At 33.4% G+C, this 18916-nt stretch overlaps 8 protein-coding genes and 1 non-coding gene across 9 annotated transcripts; 4 read left to right on the plus strand and 5 right to left on the minus strand.

Moving 5' to 3' along the window:
* Nucleotides 1-803: 803 nt before the first annotated feature.
* Nucleotides 804-1655, plus strand: ADY2 (Ady2p; the record flags this gene model as incomplete). Its single annotated transcript, XM_003688456.1, has 1 exon — nt 804-1655. One exon carries the CDS (start codon nt 804-806, stop codon nt 1653-1655), a length of 852 nt encoding a protein of 283 aa, XP_003688504.1.
* A 466-nt stretch (nt 1656-2121) lies between these two features.
* On the plus strand, nt 2122-2919 carry RVS161 (amphiphysin-like protein RVS161; the record flags this gene model as incomplete). The annotated part of the gene is made up of 1 exon (XM_003688457.1): nt 2122-2919. One exon carries the CDS (start codon nt 2122-2124, stop codon nt 2917-2919), a length of 798 nt encoding a protein of 265 aa, XP_003688505.1.
* Nucleotides 2920-2999: 80 nt separating this feature from the next.
* TPHA0O01030 (serine/threonine-protein kinase) lies at nt 3000-5015 on the minus strand (the record flags this gene model as incomplete). The annotated part of the gene is made up of 1 exon (XM_003688458.1): nt 3000-5015. One exon carries the CDS (start codon nt 5013-5015, stop codon nt 3000-3002), a length of 2016 nt encoding a protein of 671 aa, XP_003688506.1.
* Nucleotides 5016-5992: 977 nt separating this feature from the next.
* Nucleotides 5993-6065, minus strand: TPHA0Otrna9T. The gene has a single exon. It is a non-coding gene; the product is annotated as a tRNA-Thr (tRNA).
* Nucleotides 6066-7302: 1237 nt separating this feature from the next.
* On the plus strand, nt 7303-8679 carry ARP3 (actin-related protein 3; the record flags this gene model as incomplete). The annotated part of the gene is made up of 1 exon (XM_003688459.1): nt 7303-8679. One exon carries the CDS (start codon nt 7303-7305, stop codon nt 8677-8679), a length of 1377 nt encoding a protein of 458 aa, XP_003688507.1.
* A 386-nt stretch (nt 8680-9065) lies between these two features.
* Nucleotides 9066-9443, minus strand: RPA12 (DNA-directed RNA polymerase I core subunit RPA12; the record flags this gene model as incomplete). The annotated part of the gene is made up of 1 exon (XM_003688460.1): nt 9066-9443. The coding sequence occupies one exon, from the start codon at nt 9441-9443 to the stop codon at nt 9066-9068; it is 378 nt and encodes a 125-aa protein (XP_003688508.1).
* Nucleotides 9444-10483: 1040 nt separating this feature from the next.
* On the plus strand, nt 10484-11746 carry NTA1 (amidase; the record flags this gene model as incomplete). The annotated part of the gene is made up of 1 exon (XM_003688461.1): nt 10484-11746. The coding sequence occupies one exon, from the start codon at nt 10484-10486 to the stop codon at nt 11744-11746; it is 1263 nt and encodes a 420-aa protein (XP_003688509.1).
* A 345-nt stretch (nt 11747-12091) lies between these two features.
* On the minus strand, nt 12092-15133 carry TPHA0O01070 (LicD family protein; the record flags this gene model as incomplete). Its single annotated transcript, XM_003688462.1, has 1 exon — nt 12092-15133. One exon carries the CDS (start codon nt 15131-15133, stop codon nt 12092-12094), a length of 3042 nt encoding a protein of 1013 aa, XP_003688510.1.
* Nucleotides 15134-16531: 1398 nt separating this feature from the next.
* TPHA0O01080 (uncharacterized protein) lies at nt 16532-18778 on the minus strand (the record flags this gene model as incomplete). The annotated part of the gene is made up of 1 exon (XM_003688463.1): nt 16532-18778. The coding sequence occupies one exon, from the start codon at nt 18776-18778 to the stop codon at nt 16532-16534; it is 2247 nt and encodes a 748-aa protein (XP_003688511.1).
* Between the last annotated feature and the right edge of the window lie 138 nt (nt 18779-18916).

An 18916-nucleotide genomic window follows, 5' to 3' on the forward strand; every position in this document is an offset into this window, starting at 1 on the left:
AGGAAATTCTTTTAGTATTCAAAAGAGATTCAAGACCTTTAATAATATATCATATATAAATTAAGACGAAAAAAGAATCAGTGACTAAGTGTAAGTACATTTTAATAAAGTACAGTAACCTAAATTCATCCTTCTGTTTAGCGACCCACAACATATCTGTGAGACTATTTCCATTCCCGCATTGCAAATGTAAAATTACTAAATGAATATAACCTCATCTCCTCAGTGGGGTCATATATTAGAAATTTAAATATTTTTTCTTATGAAGCTTACTGTGACATTCCAGGAATACTTCCAGTTCTTTTTCATTAGGCTCGTTCTTAGTATGGTTTTTCGAAATTTCAATCTTTAAATTTAAGTACATTGCTTATTGCCAAGAAAGGGTCTAATGTGACAATGACATAAAATATCTTTCTTATTAAGAAAGAGAAGTGATGGTAGTCAATTACAGATTTTATTTTGGTTAAGCAAAAAATCAAATGAATGAGAGCATCACACAGTTTCGTAATTGACCTTTAATTGTAGTAATTTTTTGGGATACAATCAATTAACAATTAATTTAGTGATTGATATATGTTATATTAATATTTGTAAACTATGTAACTTTTTTGAGGGATCTAATCTAACGTATTACTTTTTTTGACGTTGATATATATAGATAGATGATAAACGTTTTTAAGTTGTTAACTTGTTGAATTGTATTGAATTTGAACTTCTGTTTGTTCAATTTATCCACTCAAAGATATCAACTAAAAAAATCTAATCTTTGGAAATTATTATATTTAATAATTAATATCATAATAATGTCTGGTAACTATTCTAACATTGCATCTACAGTCTCTGGTGTCTCCAGTTTCAATGAGAATTCATTTCCGAATAGCCAGAGAGGAACTAGTAATAATGAAAATAGTGAGCTGAGTAGAATTTATACAAGTGGTAAGAATAATGAATATGTAAATATAGGTAAAGAGAAATTTTTAAGAGATGATTTGTTAGAGGCATTCGGTGGTTCTTTAAATCCAGGTTTAAGAGTCCCATCAGAACATAAATTTGCCAATCCTGCTCCATTAGGTTTATCTGCTTTTGCATTGACTACATTTTTATTGTCAATGTATAATGTTCAAGCTAGGGGTGTCAAAATTCCAAACGCTATCGTTGGCCCAGCCTTTTTCTATGGCGGTTTAGTACAAATAATTGCAGGTATTTGGTGTATCGCTGTGGAGAATACTTTTGGTGGCACTGCGTTGTGTTCATTTGGTGGGTTCTGGATGAGTTTTGCAACTTTTTTCGTACCTTGGTTTGGTATCCTTGATGCATATAAGAATGATCTAGATCAATTGGATAATGCAATTGGTATTTTTCTCATTGGATGGGCTCTTTTTACAGTGTTTTTATGCCTTTGTACAATGAAATCTACGTTGTTGTTCTTCTCTCTGTTCTTCTTCCTCTCTGTGACATTATTCCTATTGGCGGTTGGCAAATTCACAAATTCAACCGCATTAGCGAAGACAGGTGGTGTATTTGGAATTGTTACAGCATTCATATCATGGTATAACGCATTCGAAGGTCTTACAGACAAACACAATTCATACCTGGTATTAACATCAATGAAATTACCAACAAATGAGTATTCTTATCCATGTTCCAGAGGATGATCTATGTAATCATTTTCACAAGAGGAAGAATAAAGCCATAGAACAAGATTATTGTTACAATGTCCCCCCTCCACTTAAACAATAATGTCTAAAAACGGTTTATTGGAGTTAAATTAGGACCTATGTTTGTTAATAGATAAACATAGTTTGGTTTTGACTTCTAACATATATCATCAATCATTTAAATCTGTGTATGGTATGTTATTTATAGCCATAGGCAGCGCATAATTAAGAATGTCCGCCTCAAAAAATGAAACGACACTGTAATTTAAGATATGGCTCATTTTTAAAATGATTCAATAGTACACCTAAACGATATACGGATATGATTATTTGATTTACATAAGAACATTAGATTTATAATACGTTTTCTTCTTAATTATTTATCAACTCAATAATTAATTTACTAATTAATTTGTTAAATCTGGTACAGTAAAGTGTATATGAAGAAAGAAAAAGAACAAGAATGAGTTGGGATGGTTTTAAAAAAGCAATAAATAGGGCAGGTCAGTCTGTTCATGTTAAGAATATTGATAAGACTGTTGATAAGAATTATGATATTGAAGAACGGAGGTATAGATCGTTGGAAAAATGTGGTGAAGCTATTTGCTTGGAAGCTAGAGGGTATCATGACTCATTGAAACAAGTGGCTCAGTCACAATTGAAAATAGCTGAAGTAATTTCTTCACTTTACGATGATACAAATAATGGTGCGACTGGTAGTTTTAATGTTGGCAAATCATACTTTGACACAGTAACTGAGTTTGATGAAGAAATAATTAAACAATTGGATGTTCCGTTTATGGAAACTGTCATTACTCCCTTAGAGAAATTTTCATATTATTTTAAAGAAATAGATGATGCGATTACGAAAAGAGACCATAAGAAACAGGATTACGATGCTGCCAAATCTAAAGTAAGAAGATTGACTGAAAAACCAACTAAAGATTCAGGGAAATTACCGAGAGCAGAAAAAGAATTAGAAAGTGCCAAAGATGCATATGAACAATTGAATGAACAATTGAAGAGTGAGCTGCCTCAATTATTGAGTTTAAGGGTTCCTTATTACGATCCAACTTTTGAATCTATGATCAAAATTCAGATGAGATTCAGCACAGAAGGTTACACTAAACTTGCCCAAGTTCAACAATATCTGGATCAGCAAGCAAGGGATGACTATGCAAATGGATTATTGGATGCAAAACTTGATGAAATACTTCAGAAAATGATGCAACTGGATATCTGTACTCTAGGATATAAATGAAAATAGCTATGATCAATAATAAATAAATTATGCTAATTATGCGAATCAAAGTACATACATAGATGTAAATAGTTTTAGTGTTATGCGAGCTTTTTTGGAAGACCTTCATTGCAGCACTTAATGTCTCTTCCCCATTCAGTTTGTAGAATTTGTTTTGGCGTGAGTCTACCCGTTGGGTTAGGATCCAACATGGAGTAAATTACATTCCTACATTGAGTACGTTGAAGAGATTCAATTGGAGTGAATTTCCCAGTTTCTTTCCTGGATTTGTAATATTTACAGAAAAATATATCATCTCTTGTGGCAGAACTCCACAATTGCCTGCCCGTTGTCATTGCCATGTAGATGACCCCACAAGCCCAAATATCTACTGGACGAGGGTCGAATTCTTCTTTTATGAATTCTTCTGGTGCAATATATGGACTTGAACCACACACTCCTGCACTTAAGTGAATGTCTTTTTCCCAAGCAATCTTAAAACATTCTGCATTTCCGAAATCTGTGATCTTTAATACACCACTTGCTGTTAGCAGTAGGTTTTCTGGTTTCAAATCCCTATGACAGACACCGACGCCGTGCATGTAGCTAACACCTCTTATTAACTGTTTAAAGAAACAGTCAGCTTCTGCAACCTCTAGTTTCCCAGCAGCAATGATTAAAGTAAATAAATCACCACCGGAACAGTATTCTAAGACTTCGCGATAGTCGCCATTTGCATCTTGAAACAAATCGAATGCATCGATGATATTAGTATGTCTTAAGGATGAAGATATACAGAATTCTGCAATTAATCTTTTCGAATATTTTTCTATAGGTTCAGTCGAAGTTCTTTTAAACTCTTTCACCGCGTAGACTATTTCATTTTTACTGTTATTTGGATCTTTCTTATGGCATAATTTTACTACACCAAAAGCACCTTTACCGATAACCTCTTGACAACGACCATATTTTTCACCAAATGATAAGGAATCCTTCTTATTCATGAAAGATTTTATGAACTCATCTTGATAATCTGTTGGGAATTGATTCTTATATATTATCTTGTCGCCTCCATACGATGCACCTGAGAAAGGTATTATATCACTTTGATGACTTGAGATTGTAGTTAAACTGCTATAACTTTGAGTTGGATTGACACTATTGTTCGAATTTTGTAAATTTGTTGACGAGGTATCTTTTTTCATTATTTCTACCTGTTTAACTAAACCAGCCAGTAAAGTTGGTGGATTTGGGTCTTCGGTGGTGACGAAATTTTTTGTATCTTTCATAATTTCGGGCACTGCTGATTTAGCTTGACCTCTTATCTTTTCATCACTAGATCCCAATATATTTTTCAACATATTTCTCAATTTTTCTTGTCTCCTTGTTGCCTTCAAGCTATGCGTATGTGATCCATTTTCATGTAGTACAAATCTCTTAGTGGTCTGGGTTGCTGTTGGTTGTTGTGTTTGAGAATTACTCGAAGAATTCAGTGACACATGATCTACATTCGATGTGACTGCCTCTAAATTCAAATTTGAGCTCGACTGAGCTGGAGTGGTCGATGTCTTTATTGAGTTCCCACTTTGTGAATGGTTTGAGCTCATTCTCTCTGGATTTTTATTTAGTTTCAACTCTACGTTTGTGGTTGAACTTAGATTTGAATTTGATACAATTTTATCGTTATTTTGTCTCGAACGAGAATTCTGTGATAATATTGCATTTGAATTGACATTTGAATTATTATTAGTGTGTGTAGTGCTATTATTTGAATTGAGAGTCGAGTTTGATGTTGAGTTGTATTTATCGACATGAATAGTTATATTTGCATTATTATTATTTGGTGTAGCATTCAATGATAAACCAGAGAAAGAAGAAGTGATTGAAGAGACAGGCGATACTAAATTTGCATCAATTTTTTTATGCCTTTGGGCTGCAGGAGATCCAATGGATTGCTTTGAAGTGCTATTAACCGAATTTTTCGAGACTACATCAGACACATTTCTCTTCTGGACAACATCATCATCATTATTGGTGTTATGGGATGTTTTTGAACTGAATAAAGATACTATTTTTTTAGGTAGCGTATGCCGTCTTGACACTGTGCTATTTGACATTTAGAATACACAGATCGATGATGCAGAGCCACCTAGTTAGAACTGATGCCCGATTGTAAGTTGAGAAGCCAGTGCTATTTTACGTACATGTAAGAGAGAACAAATATGTATATATATATGAATATATGAGTATTGAAATACTGGTGTCCATGAACTCATCACCATAGTTAACTGAAAAAAAATCTACAAAATTTCATCAAGAGCCGATAAGAGAGCTGGAGAAACAGACAAAGAGATAAGATGGTGAAGATTTGTATAGAAAATTGATCACTTTCAAGAGTGAAAACTTAGAACAGATGACAACATGTATTGTGTTGAGTTATGAATTAAATCACGCCTCGACATAAAAGACAAGTCAAGTTAAGGAATCTGCAGCTAGCAATGAGAATGGCTAAACGTAAGTGTAAACCGAACTTACGTTAATCGCAAACAAACGTTCAAGAGAGAATCAGTGACATGTACTGGTGTACCTTGTGAAGAAAGTATTGTATATAGCTTGTAAAAATACATTAGTAAGATAGGCTGATATTGTAACTAACTTGCACGCAGTTAGTGGCAGTGTTTTCTTCCATCGTCATGATAGTGACGATACCGGTAATACCAATGTTAATAACAATACGAATACAATAAAACATAAAACTTCTCGCTCGCTACTCTGAACACCAACACCAGCAAACAATAACATCTTCTACCGGTGTACGACCGTCCGTCCGGTGTTACGAATTGTATTGATTGAAAGTCCCACCACGGTCTCACCACGGTATGGCCACTCTCTTACCTCCAGAAGCATCTTATCCAACGTTCTTACAAGGTAACTTGAGCAGATTTTGCAAATGCATATTGTACTTGTTAAAACTTGCACCGTTACTTGAGTTTGGTTTATCTGCAGTGTCTAACTTAATGGGCTATGTGGTGCAAATTTTTCAAAACAAACGACTAACCAGCAACGAGAAGTGCGTACAAATTGTTAAAAAATATGCTTCCAACCAGAGTCGAACTGATGATCTCCACATTACTAGTGTGGCGCCTTACCAACTTGGCCATAGAAGCGTTTGTTTTATGAGTTTCCTCGATTTAAAGTATCGCTGTATGGTTTATTACTATGTTAACGACAATCTCTTGAATTGATCTACATTTGTTATCTATCTGTCAGAATCATTATAGTGCATGTGACAGAACTAGGTGTTTATGACACTTTGTGCTCAGAACCAATTGATCACTTACTAATGGAAAGAAGGTTCTAGAACCTCTTCCAAATGATAGGTGAAAACTTTACACTACAATGTAAATAGCTACGTGATAAACACAGATGTATAATACAGCACTAAAGATCTTAGAAACATGACTGAATACGTAATGTGTTCTCTCAAGCATGAGATAACATATATATTAAGAGGACATCTAACTCTACATACAATTGTTTAAATATACTAATAAAAGACCAATCGATTATTTAACTATTACGAAGATGGACTACTCGAAAGTGACTGAAGTGACTAACGACACTAACTTAGATGTTGGTATTAACCAACATAAGCTTGTTTCTCCACACTTTTCAACAAACATTTTTAAAAATATATGAATATTAACATTTAGTGCCGCATTTTACTTTTTAGGACCTACTCTGTTATCAAAAGAACTGCCATCTGCCGAAACGTAAATATAAACATAATCATTTATATTAGCAGTAAATTGATAATATACCGTTGAATAGTATTGTGGGTAATACTTAAGTGTTATACACTTAAATTTTGCACAGAACTTTTGCCGAGAAACATAAATGTAACAAATTTAGGATATGAACAGTCATATTTAAGTTTGGAATCGTTGGATTTATCCATCTCTCAATTACCTTCTTTGTCAAAGTGCTCACCAACACATATGACAACCCAATTTAGTAATGGTCAAACTGCTCTGTATGCACTGTCATCATCCATTAGTGCTTGGCGGTAGCATAGTGGCCTTTACAGCCTTGCATCAATTGATAGTCCGGGTAATGTTGCCTTCCCCCTTTTTGAAATATTTCAAAAATCTGACATTTGCTGAACAAACTGAAATTTTAAAGCCATAATATATACAGAATAGTCGGTGTTCGTAATATCAAGTTTCTTGTTTATGTATGAATAGAACAGGTTACAAGTGAAATATTATATTTTAGAATTGGTTTTTAATCATTGTATCTCTTTGTTCAGTGAAAAAATTTCATTTAAAGACAAACGAGTTAGTGCTGGCTTATTGAATATATTTGAACAACTGCCCTCCACACACACACATATTATTCTGAACAATGTCGTATTTGAATAACCCTGCTATTGTGATGGACAATGGTACAGGTTTGACCAAGTTAGGGTTTGCTGGTAATGATTCTCCATCGTGGATCTTCCCAACTGCAATTGCCACCGCTCAATCTTCCAATGCTAAATCTTCTGCAAACGCTCCTCAAGGTCTAGGTAATGCAAAAGCAGGTGTCTCTAACCCTGCTACCAGTAATCCATATTTTGGCAATTCCACTTCTGCCACTTCTTTTGCATCAAATTCAAACGCTTTCCTGCTTTCAAACAATTTGGCTGGTAAAAGAGGTACCGAAGATTTGGATTTCTATATCGGTAATGAAGCTCTAGTGGCCTCGCAAGGTCCTGCTTATTCCCTAAGCTATCCAATTAGACACGGTCAAGTCGAAAACTGGGATCATATGGAAAGATTTTGGGAAAACTCCATTTTCAAATACTTGAGAGCCGAACCAGAAGATCATTTCTTCCTATTGACTGAACCACCATTAAACCCACCTGAGAATAGAGAACAAGTAGCTGAAATTTTCTTTGAATCTTTCAACTGTGCTGGTTTGTATATTGCTGTTCAAGCTGTCTTGGCTTTAGCAGCTTCTTGGACTTCCGCCCAGGTAACTGACAGATCTCTAACCGGAACAGTCATCGATTCAGGTGATGGTGTTACTCACGTTATCCCTGTCGCTGAAGGTTATGTCGTTGGTTCTGCGATTAAGAATATTCCAATTGCCGGTAGAGATATCACTTTGTTCATTCAATCACTGTTAAGAGAACGTGGTGAAGCTGACTCTTCTTTGAAAACTGCGGAACGTATTAAACAGGAATATTGTTATGTATGTCCAGATATTGTAAAAGAATTTAATAAATTTGACAGACAACCAGAAAAATTCGCACAATTTATCATAGAAAACCAAGATAAGACAACTAAAAAAGTTATCGATATCGGTTATGAAAGATTCTTAGCTCCTGAAATTTTCTTTAACCCAGAAATTGCTTCCTCAGATTTCTTAACACCATTACCAACTGTTGTTGACCAAACTATCCAAGCATGCCCAATCGATGTCCGTAAAGGATTATATAATAATATTGTTCTATCTGGTGGTTCTACTATGTTCAAAGATTTTAGCCGTCGTTTACAAAGAGATGTTAAGAGTATAGTAAGTAATAGAATTGCACAAAATGAAGCATTGACGGGTACAAAATCCACTGGTGTCGATGTCCAAGTTATTTCACACAGAAAACAAAGAAATGCAGTTTGGTTTGGTGGTTCATTATTGGCACAAACCGCTGAATTCAAAGGTTACTGTCATACAAAGAAGGATTATGAAGAACATGGTCCTGAAATTGTTAGAAACTTTAGTTTATTCAATATGGTTTAATTGTTTAATAATAAATCAACCTAAATACAAACTTTAATAAAAATAAAGGGAAAATTAAAATGAGAATATTACTACAGTAACCTAGTACGTCAAATTAAATTAATGAATCAAAAAATAGACTGGATGAATATTTTTATATAGTAACAATAAGTAATTAGTCAAAATATCCTTTAAAAATAACAGCAAATAAAGCTTTAAATTTAAATTCTTGACCTTTGTTAATTGATAATTTTTTTCTTTTTTTTCTTATAATAAAAAGATATTTTAAAACATATGTATTAATATATGTTAGTATATACTGTATAATTTATGCAATTGTTTATAAATGATAAACGGAAATATGATATAAAGAGAATAATGATGAATTGATATGAGAATTTTCTCCCTTAATTATTTGTTCTAAATTTATAATTACATGATGGACATGTGTAGAAAACGGTGGCACCTTCATCCGCCGATCTTAATTGCAAAGTATGATATTGCATTTCTTCATTCCCACATTTTGGACATTTTTCCTTAATAGTAGCACCATCTTTCAATTCGTTTTTCTTCAAACTAGTCTTAACAACAGATTTCTTAGATCTTAAAGCTGATGGAAAAGCATCATCTGCAGTAGTTGTGACAACCTTCAAATTTGTAAATTCAGATTTCAAGTAGCACTTCTGGCATTGCGAACACTCAAGCTGACTACCGACAGCCTCATTGGGATTACCTAATAGATTACCACACTCCAAACAGAATATAAGAGAACCCACAACTGACATATTTTTTTTAGTTTAATAGTTGATTTAAGGTGCCTATTGAATTTGACCAATTCAAAACCTTTTTGCGACGCAACTGTGACCCTTCAAAGACTGGTTTGGATACATCTCAACATGAAGATCAGCTACCAAAACATATGCTATCATATATATAAGCCATAAGGTCTTAAAACTGTTCAAATCCAGCTTATCATTAGCTTATTATGAGTTTTTGATTTTTCAAAATGTTTTTTTCTGCGATGAGCATTTTCAAATTTCAAAAAAATTTTCAAAATCAAAAGTTCTCAGAAAGAAACGTAGAACATGTCCCTTTTAGCGCTTCTCATCGATTACGAAATGTGGAACTGCCATAAGTTTAAACAGTAACTATGTAATATTGTATCGAAGCAAACAAGAAATGGTATTGCAATCGATGAATGAACACATATATGTATCTACTACATTCAAGATATACAACATCCAACACTACCAGTCCTTTAAGGTCTTACATTTTAAAGGGCAACAAGATTAGGCGATTAGTGTTCGAATAAAACTAGATAAGTTTTTAACTTGAAGAACCATGTCAAGTTCGAAAGTAGGAAGAGAGGCAGAGAGAAAGAGTACTCATGAACTATGAGTTATATGGTCTTGTTTCTAGTATTACCGATTATGTATTTGTAGTTTCCCCCGGTATTTTAAAACACGTTTTTCTTTTAGAAATATTCTCCATTGTCAGAGAATTTAAGTATAAAATGCTTCACAAAAATTTGAAAATAGGACCCTTCTAAAAAAGGTTCCCAAAAGATTGTGTTAACAACATAATAAACTTTCATTTACATAGCTAAACTTGGTAAGGAGTAGAGATATCTTTGTATCATGTTTATTAAATTCTTAATATTATTATTTTTTGTACATCATTGTTTATAGGACCATAAAGAAACCACAATTATTTAAGTATATATATACACCTATATCTACATAAACTTAGCACGCAACAACCAGAATGCTTGCTTGAGGTGCAAAATACCCAACAAATATTACAATTAAGAAATCTACTAATACTAATGAGCTCTAAAATAAAAGTTGCCTTGAAAGTTGGTATTATCCAAGTGAATCCACAGATAGGAGAAGTGGAAAAAACCGTGGCAAGAGTATGGAACGCATTAGAAGAGTTGGAGAAGAAGCTAAATTATGATGAGTCGTTATATCCTGACCTACTTGTGTTTCCTGAATTTTCACTTATAGGTTATCATTTTGAGTCGAAGGAACAAATTAGGCCATATGCTGCCACTGGAGACATGAAAAATGGTCCTTCTTATGAATTAGCTGCTAAAATTTCAAAGAAGTTTAATTGTTATACAGTTATTGGTATGCCTGAAATATATATTGATCACAATGATAATGATAGGGAAATTTTTTATAATTCATCATTAATGGTAAATAAAGAAGGCGAGATACTGTACAGATATAGGAAATCATTTTTATATACACAAGATTATAAATGGGGTTGTGAAGAGAATCCAGAAGGTTATCAAAATTTTGATTTAGAATTTAAAGGAAAGGGTACAAACTTGACCACGGGAGAGAAAAATATAGACGTTACCTTAAAAACGGGGTTAGGACTTTGTATGGATATGTCTCCTTATAAATTCAAATCACCGTTCCATGATTATGAATATTCTACTTGGCATTTGGACCATGGAACTGAATTAATGATATTTTCGATGTGTTGGCTACATTCAAGTGCATTTTCAGAAATGTCAGAGCAAACAGCAGAAGAAGTGATTGAAGATATAGAGGAAAATTTAAAACTAAGGAATTTGCCTCCAATAGGTTCACAAGGTGATTTTACTTTTAATTTAGACAATGATGATGATATTGAACGTATTGCCAATCCAAATACGACGAAAATCTCCTATACAAATCTGAAGGAACCCGATATGCAAAACATTAATTACTGGATACTTAGATTTTCACCGTTTGTTTCAATGAATATTAGACAAGAGGTGTTTGATAGTGGACTTGTAGAGTCGCAACTTAACAAACCTTCTCAAATTAGAAGATCATCCTATATAGGTTGCACAATAGAGAAACCGTGGGGATTTGAAGACAAACAAGCTATCTTATTGCTGGCAAATAGATGTGGGATTGAACAAAAGTGCAAAGTTTTTGCTGGCAGTTCAAATATAATGAAATTCAATGGTAAATATCAAGAAACAGCGTATGGAATGGATAGTACAAATGAGAGTGTAGAATTATTAGGTGGGTTAACCTTAGGATACGAAGGGATCCTATTACGTGATGTCAATATTACTGTTAATCGGTAAAAATAAAAGATAAACCATAATTTCTAAACAAATTATATTTAACTTATGTGAGTAATCTATGGCAAAAAAAAAATCGCGTTTTTCGTATTCGTCTGCAGGTAAAAGAATATATTCAATAAAAGTATATATTGATTGGTACATACTATGATCAAGAGATAAATAAATAATATATAAAAATCATATATCCATAAAACTTATGAAAAAAAACCTCGTTAAACATTTACATTTTTATTTGTTATTAGCCATGTGTATATCCTAATAGGAATATATTAATGTTGACTCATGATATAACTTTATCGAGTTAGAAAACGTCCTAATTTGATAAGATAGTTTTCTTTAGGTGATTCAGCCTTTTACTGGAACATCTTCCTTGACTGGAGCGTCCTCTTTGACAGGAGCGTCTTCCTTGACTGGAGTGTCTTCCTTGACTGGAGTGTCTTCCTTGACTGGAATATCTATATTGGCTAAGGAATCTTCCTCAGCTGGCGCTTCAATCTTTGGTGGTGCATTTGGCATTAATGGATTAGGATTTTCAGGTGAATTTAAGTACAGATCAGGTAAAGTGACAAAAACTTCCTTTTTTGAACTACTCTTGAACACATCTAAACCAAATTCATTTATAGTCTTATTATTAATACTTTCACTTAATCCGTTGACATTAATATCAAAATCCGGCAATTTTCTTGAGTGAACATTATCTAATTTGATCCAAATATCACGAATCACATTAATATCAACAGCATTGATCAAATCTCGAACCTGTGGCCCAGCCATAGTGCTTATTATAGATTCATATAAAGATCGTTGTAATTGAAATAGGAAAGGATCTTTATAAGGAGTCTGTTGCGTTCTTTTTCCCACTTCAGTTCTTAATGCATGTAGTATCTTAATTTTATCATCATTTTTGATGGTAGTATCCATTGTTATTTCCAGTTCTTTAGTTCTATACACATCATTATCAAATGATGTATACAAGGAAGCAATGACATCATTATATTTACCAAGCATCATGTTAAAATACAGAACCTTGACGTTTTCAACTGTGAAATTTTTTAATTCTTTATCAATGTGCAATAATTCTGGATACCAACCAAATTGATTAACAAGCTTTTCAATCATCAATTTATTTACCCACGAACGCAACTCTGGGATATACTTGTTTCCCTTAAAATTAAGCAAACCAATTTCTAACGGTATTTTATATTCTCTTTTTAAAATATTTATAGATCTATGAGGAATTAAGGCAGGCACACCATGGAAGTAAGTGTTCACCAAAGGAGATAAATCATCATGGAATACTGCATGTTCATTTCTACAGTAATAAATGTTTAAAACTTCACTTCTTAAGTAACGTTCGTCAGCCGAAAGGTCTTTCATAGGAGATGAACCTTTTTTGATTTTTTCTTCCTTCTCATAATAATTTTTAATATCATTACGTTGATCTCTTGATAATTTTTTAGGGTGTTTTATTGAATAATCATGTAACTGGGTAATATCCATATCAGCAAGCCCTTCCCCGTATTCTAAATTAATATCTTTTTCTGCTACATACTGACTCCAGTCAATATGCTTTAACCTTTCCGTCACATCACCATTTAAGTAATCTCTAGGAACTGAGGAACTAACACTAATACCAGTTAAATCAATATAAATACCTGAGTCGATATCGATAAAACGAGCATCAATGTTATTCTTTGCATTACCTTTCACTCTCACAGTGATCGAGCTACCAACGTCAATCATGTATTTACCATTACCTTCTCTAGGATCTTCTAAAATTAATGATTGGTTAAAATGTTGTGCCATCAAATGTAAATGTTTGATTGGCATTTGTAAATCGTAATCATTATCCCATGGGAATGTTCTTCCATTGTATAAATAACCATATAGAGTACCATGGGATAGCCATGAAACTAAACCGTTTGCCTTTGTGAACTTTTGGAAAGTTCTGATCATGGAGTTCATCTTTTGAGCATATAACATTGGATCATCAATGATACCACCATTAAAAAATTTACGATCACGATGATGACCCAGAGCATATTGTTGAACATTACTTGATTCTTTGAAGTATTTTTTCATCAATGAAGGATGAGTTCTAACGGAATATTTTAAAGATTCTAAATAATTCTGTTCATGCACATTCAATTTGGAATCTCTTTTTGCTTTCTCTTCAAGCTCTTTAATTTTATCCTTTGCATTGAATCTGAAATATTCATGCTTTAATTCGAAAGTATCATTATCGAATAGACCATAATCAGCGCCTTCAATGTGAAGCTTTGCCCTTGGAGCGATGTCGGACTTCAAGAAAGAATTATAATGATCATAATGATCAAAAATATGATCAGTACGACCTTGATTAGGTGCAGTAGTTGGATCCACAGAATGATTATTTGATTCTAAATATTTTTTCAATAAACCAGATTGAATAATATTACTTTGTTCTTTTTGTTCAACATTGAATCTATAAGCAGCATCACTACCGTCCAGGAATGTGATTGATAGAGGATTCTCGACAGTGGATAATAAATAATTTCTTGCTTGTAATTTTAAAACTTCTGGTTTGACTCTATCATGAATATTAAAAATAGAGAAAGGCAGTCTAAATTTTGGCAGGCCATTTGCTCTTTTTGATTTTATATCTTTTGATTCTAATTTACGACAATATTTTGAAGAAGAATTAATAGCATTGATATCTACACCTTTTCTTGCTCTAGAATACCATTTTACCATATCATATTTTTTTCTATCAGATTCAAATAATGGTTCGCCTAATTCACTTTCAACTTTTAAAAGAGTTTCTTTTTCAAATGCAGCATCCATTAAAAATGGACATTGAATGCGAGTATCTTCAACTGCAATTAATTTATTTAATTCTTGGAAATCCGCAAAGTCATACCATGAGAATGGAATTTTCTCAAAAGTAGGATCATGTAAATTTGTCAAGTGATGAAAATATACAGACCAAACCAATCTTGGATCATTATTATAAAAATCTATTTCGTCAATTGAATTCAGTATCATACCTTTCTTTTTTCCTAGTGGAACCGTTAATAAATTTTTATTCAAATAATAGTTATCTAAATATTCAAATGTAGCATTGTACATAACTTTTCTGTACAACCCAGAAATAAAATCTTGCATATCTGCATCATTATTTGAATTAAATGCAAAACCTTTTAATGAAGAAATATAATAATTTAAACTTGGCAACATAAATTTTCTTAAATTATTAGTTTCTGAAGAAACAGCATTAGCATTGGGATTAGAAAATAGCGATGTAAATATAATAAAGACAAAACATAATAGTAGTATTAAACGTTTCCATACTTTAGCAAAAATCTTGAAAGAAGAGTTTGCCCTTTTCATCTTTGAGCCTGTAGACATTTTTTATACCTTGCAATCCAATTAACGGAACAAATCAACATATACCGATATTGCAATACCCTCTTTCTCTTCAACAATTCCGTATTTGACGTCAAATGGTAACAAAATTGTAGCTATTTCTTAAACATACCTTTATGTTTACACATACACACACCTATTTATATAAGTTCTGATAAATGAAAACAATAGTAAAACAGTAAAAAGAATCCGATATATAGAGTATCATCTTCGAAAAGATAAATTCCTGCTAGACAGAATATAATTTCCATTGCTCATCTAATATTTCAAGATGAATGTATAAAGGTTGAGCCATAACATTTCTATTATCCTACGTGTACAATTAAAAAAACTGAAAGAAATATTTCATTACTAACATTTCCAATAACAAGTAGCCTTAACTTAATAATTGTTAATTAGTTAATTTCGGTAGGCGGTTATATGAATCTTTCTACGCAATCGAGAATTCTAGATATGAATTGGCGAATTGGTATGAGTGTTTAAGTGGCATGCTTTCGTTAACATTTCGAAATTCATGGCGGAAAATCCCGGCAGGGTTCCGAACGCAAATTTCGAAATACGAAAAAGTGATTTCATACATTTGCTGTGCATTCTCTAGAGAACACAGCGCACAAACACCGAAAAATGATTTAAATTTTTTCTTTCTTTTTTGTGCTTCCATTTTTTTGATTCGCAGCCATAACGTTGATATCCGTATGGGGTAATTATCCCAAGGCAAACAGGGTTGACAGAGCCAGAAGAGAGAATGCTCGAGGCGATGGGCGGAGGGAAAAATGGAATATGATGGTGAAAGAGGAATGGCCGTGGGAGTTTTGTCACCATTTCCCATCCGTTTTAGTACCAGTCAAGCATTGCGCAGAAGCAGCTAAATTGATAGGAGGAACAAATTGGCGTGTCCACGTCTGGGTGTGCGTGCATGCATCGCTCAGAATTAGACGGCTTCGGACATATATACATTCGGAGAAATGTGTGTCATTGTGTTTGCACGAATATCTCCGTTTCCAATATACATGCGGAACTTCCGTGTTTGTGCCAGATATCTCTCTTTCTTTTTTCGAAAACTTTGCTTACGACCAATCCCTGCAAGCGTTTGGAGGGACAGAGACTAGTTGCCGTACGGCGTTTTTTTAAAGGTAGCAAGAGAACATGTAATCAAAATTTGAAATATAGTTATCTTAAGATTAACTATGGGTCACGAAACAGTAAAGTTCGTATGAGAGGCAACGAAGGAGTTTTCATTCTATGCAAACTGTACTAAATGGCAAGCAATTTTTATCGGAACGTTGGGTCTTGAAATGAAATTTCCTGCTATCCAGATTCATAGCGATATTTATATTATAGACGTATCAATTACAAACATCGAACGGGCGGGAAGTGGTTTCATCTATCCGAAAAAGATCTCATAGAAGGTGCGTTTGGAATACTATTCGGAACGTCCAGATGATGGTGAATAACAGCTTTTTTGCTACTATTCGATTTCAATGATGTAAGAGAAGAACTGGTCGACATTGCTTCATTTCTAAATATATTCCCTTTGCCGCTCCCAGATGCACTTCTACCATCTCCATCAAGCTTAACATTTTTAAGGTCTTTTGTTATCCCACTATCCTCATTTGTTTCTACTGAACCTTCTAATAACTCATCAATTTTATCAGGAACATCTTGAGATAAAGCATTAGCTCTAACATCAGAAGTCTTAAAATCGGATGTATCTTGCTGCGCTTCTTCTGCTTCCGCATCGTCTAGGGTAAATACTATCTTATGCTCCTGAATATCATGTATGTGTTTCTTTACATCAATATCATTAGCAGGAGAGTCTTCTGCAGAGTCAATCGATGATAATTCTTTAACTTTCTTCTTCTTCTTAGTCAAGTCCGGAGATAATGCAATGTCAACCATGGTTCTTGGTCTCGGTAAATCAGGAACATCATTTTTAGTAGCAGCGGTTGAAACACTAGCTATACTATGAATACTACCGGTATCTGGTGTCATATCAACAGAATCTTTGTTCATAGTATTAGTACTTAATTGTGGAAAAGAAACACGGTAATGGGTATCATTGTATTCGGTAGCATTGGAATCAATGCAAGTTTCAACCTGTTTAAACCATGGATCATCAAATAAATCATCCATATTATAACGGGTTTCAGGGTTAGGATCCAATAGTCTCCAACCTACACGACTTGCTTCCGTGCTCAAAAAACCTCTGCCTAATTTGTATTCACCACCAGGTCCAGGCTTGTAGTTACCTTTTACTCTAAAATTTTTATTTTGATGAAAAATAAAATTATCGTAGGACGTTTCAAAGTCTCTAAATTTGGGATCGAAAGGTGAGGATTCAGTAAATGGTAAATATGAATTCATTATAGCAAAAAATAGTATACCTAATCCGTAACAATCCATCAGAACTGGATTATATGGTTTTTTCTGTTCTTTTGGATGCTCCCTCTTATCATCAAATACCATGACCTCGGGTGGAGCATAGGGTGTCGAACCGATAATCCCTTCACATAATTTTATTGGACTAGTTAAGTCATCATGAATTTCGTGGTAATAATCCGAGATACCAAAGTCAGTTAACTTACAAATACCATCTTTTGTCAATAAAATGTTTTCCGGCTTAACATCTCTATGTACAATACCTTTGCTATGTATAAATTTTAAACCCTCTGCAACTTGTTTAAAAATACAGAACTTTTCTGAAACGGGAACATTTTTCCACCCAGATCTTTCAAGGTATTGAAATAAATCACCAACACATAATTCCATCACAAAACCCCAACCTCTTGATGTAAATTTGCTAGTAGGTATTTTCATCAGGTAGAACGTGCTTGATACATGGATGTTACAACTTAAGGTTTTAGCAATGATAAATTCTTTCGAACATCTTTTATAAAATCTCTCTGGAGTTTCTTTATGAATCATTGTTAGTTTCTTCAAAGCATAAATTTCTTTATGATCAAATGCTGATTTTACTCTTTTCACTTCACTTGAACTACCTGCACCCAAGAATTTATTGTCTTTGTCAAAATTAAAACCATCAGTTAATTGGTAGCTTTTTTGTTTCAAATGATCAGGTAGGAAGTCATCCGGACTAGAAACTGGTAAAGGTAACAATCTTTCACTGTTCTCACCTTCTTGCATATAAAAACTAATATCGTTCTGAGGTTGAGTAGTATTGTTATTTATGCCATATGGATTATAAACTATATTTTCCATATGCAGGTGTCTGGACTTTAAAGGATTGTCGTTTGCATCATTACGATGATTATGCCCGTGAGAAATTTTAGCACCTCTTGAACCGCTAATACTCGAACCACCGCCGATGTTATCTTGCTTGTTTGCAAAAGGATTATGACTATGAGCTACTAAATTACTCAATGAAGAAGAAGATTTAACATGAATTGCAGTTTTCAACACTGTTGGAGAAGATTTCTTGTTAAATAAAGCAGACGAAAGGTGATGTCCAAATGTACTACCAGGGGAAGTTGATTGTTTTTTCAAAGAACGGTTTTCAATTTCAGAATAATGACCTGGTTGATCATTCTCCATCTTTAGGGTATTACCTATTTTATTGAAAAGTTTGAATGATGACGAACGTTCTCTGGATCCGTTATTACTAGGCATTTTGCTTTTAAGCTTCTATCAATTCTCGGTATATATTTTCAAAATTTAGTGATTAAAATGGTTCTATAAATCGTAAAACACTTCTAATGGTTTTTTGTAATATAAATAATTCTTGTTATTTGAATTCTTAGTAAATAG

Source organism: Tetrapisispora phaffii, chromosome 15, assembly GCF_000236905.1.
Source record: "Tetrapisispora phaffii CBS 4417 chromosome 15, complete genome".
NCBI classification, from domain to species: Eukaryota; Fungi; Ascomycota; class Saccharomycetes; order Saccharomycetales; family Saccharomycetaceae; genus Tetrapisispora; species Tetrapisispora phaffii.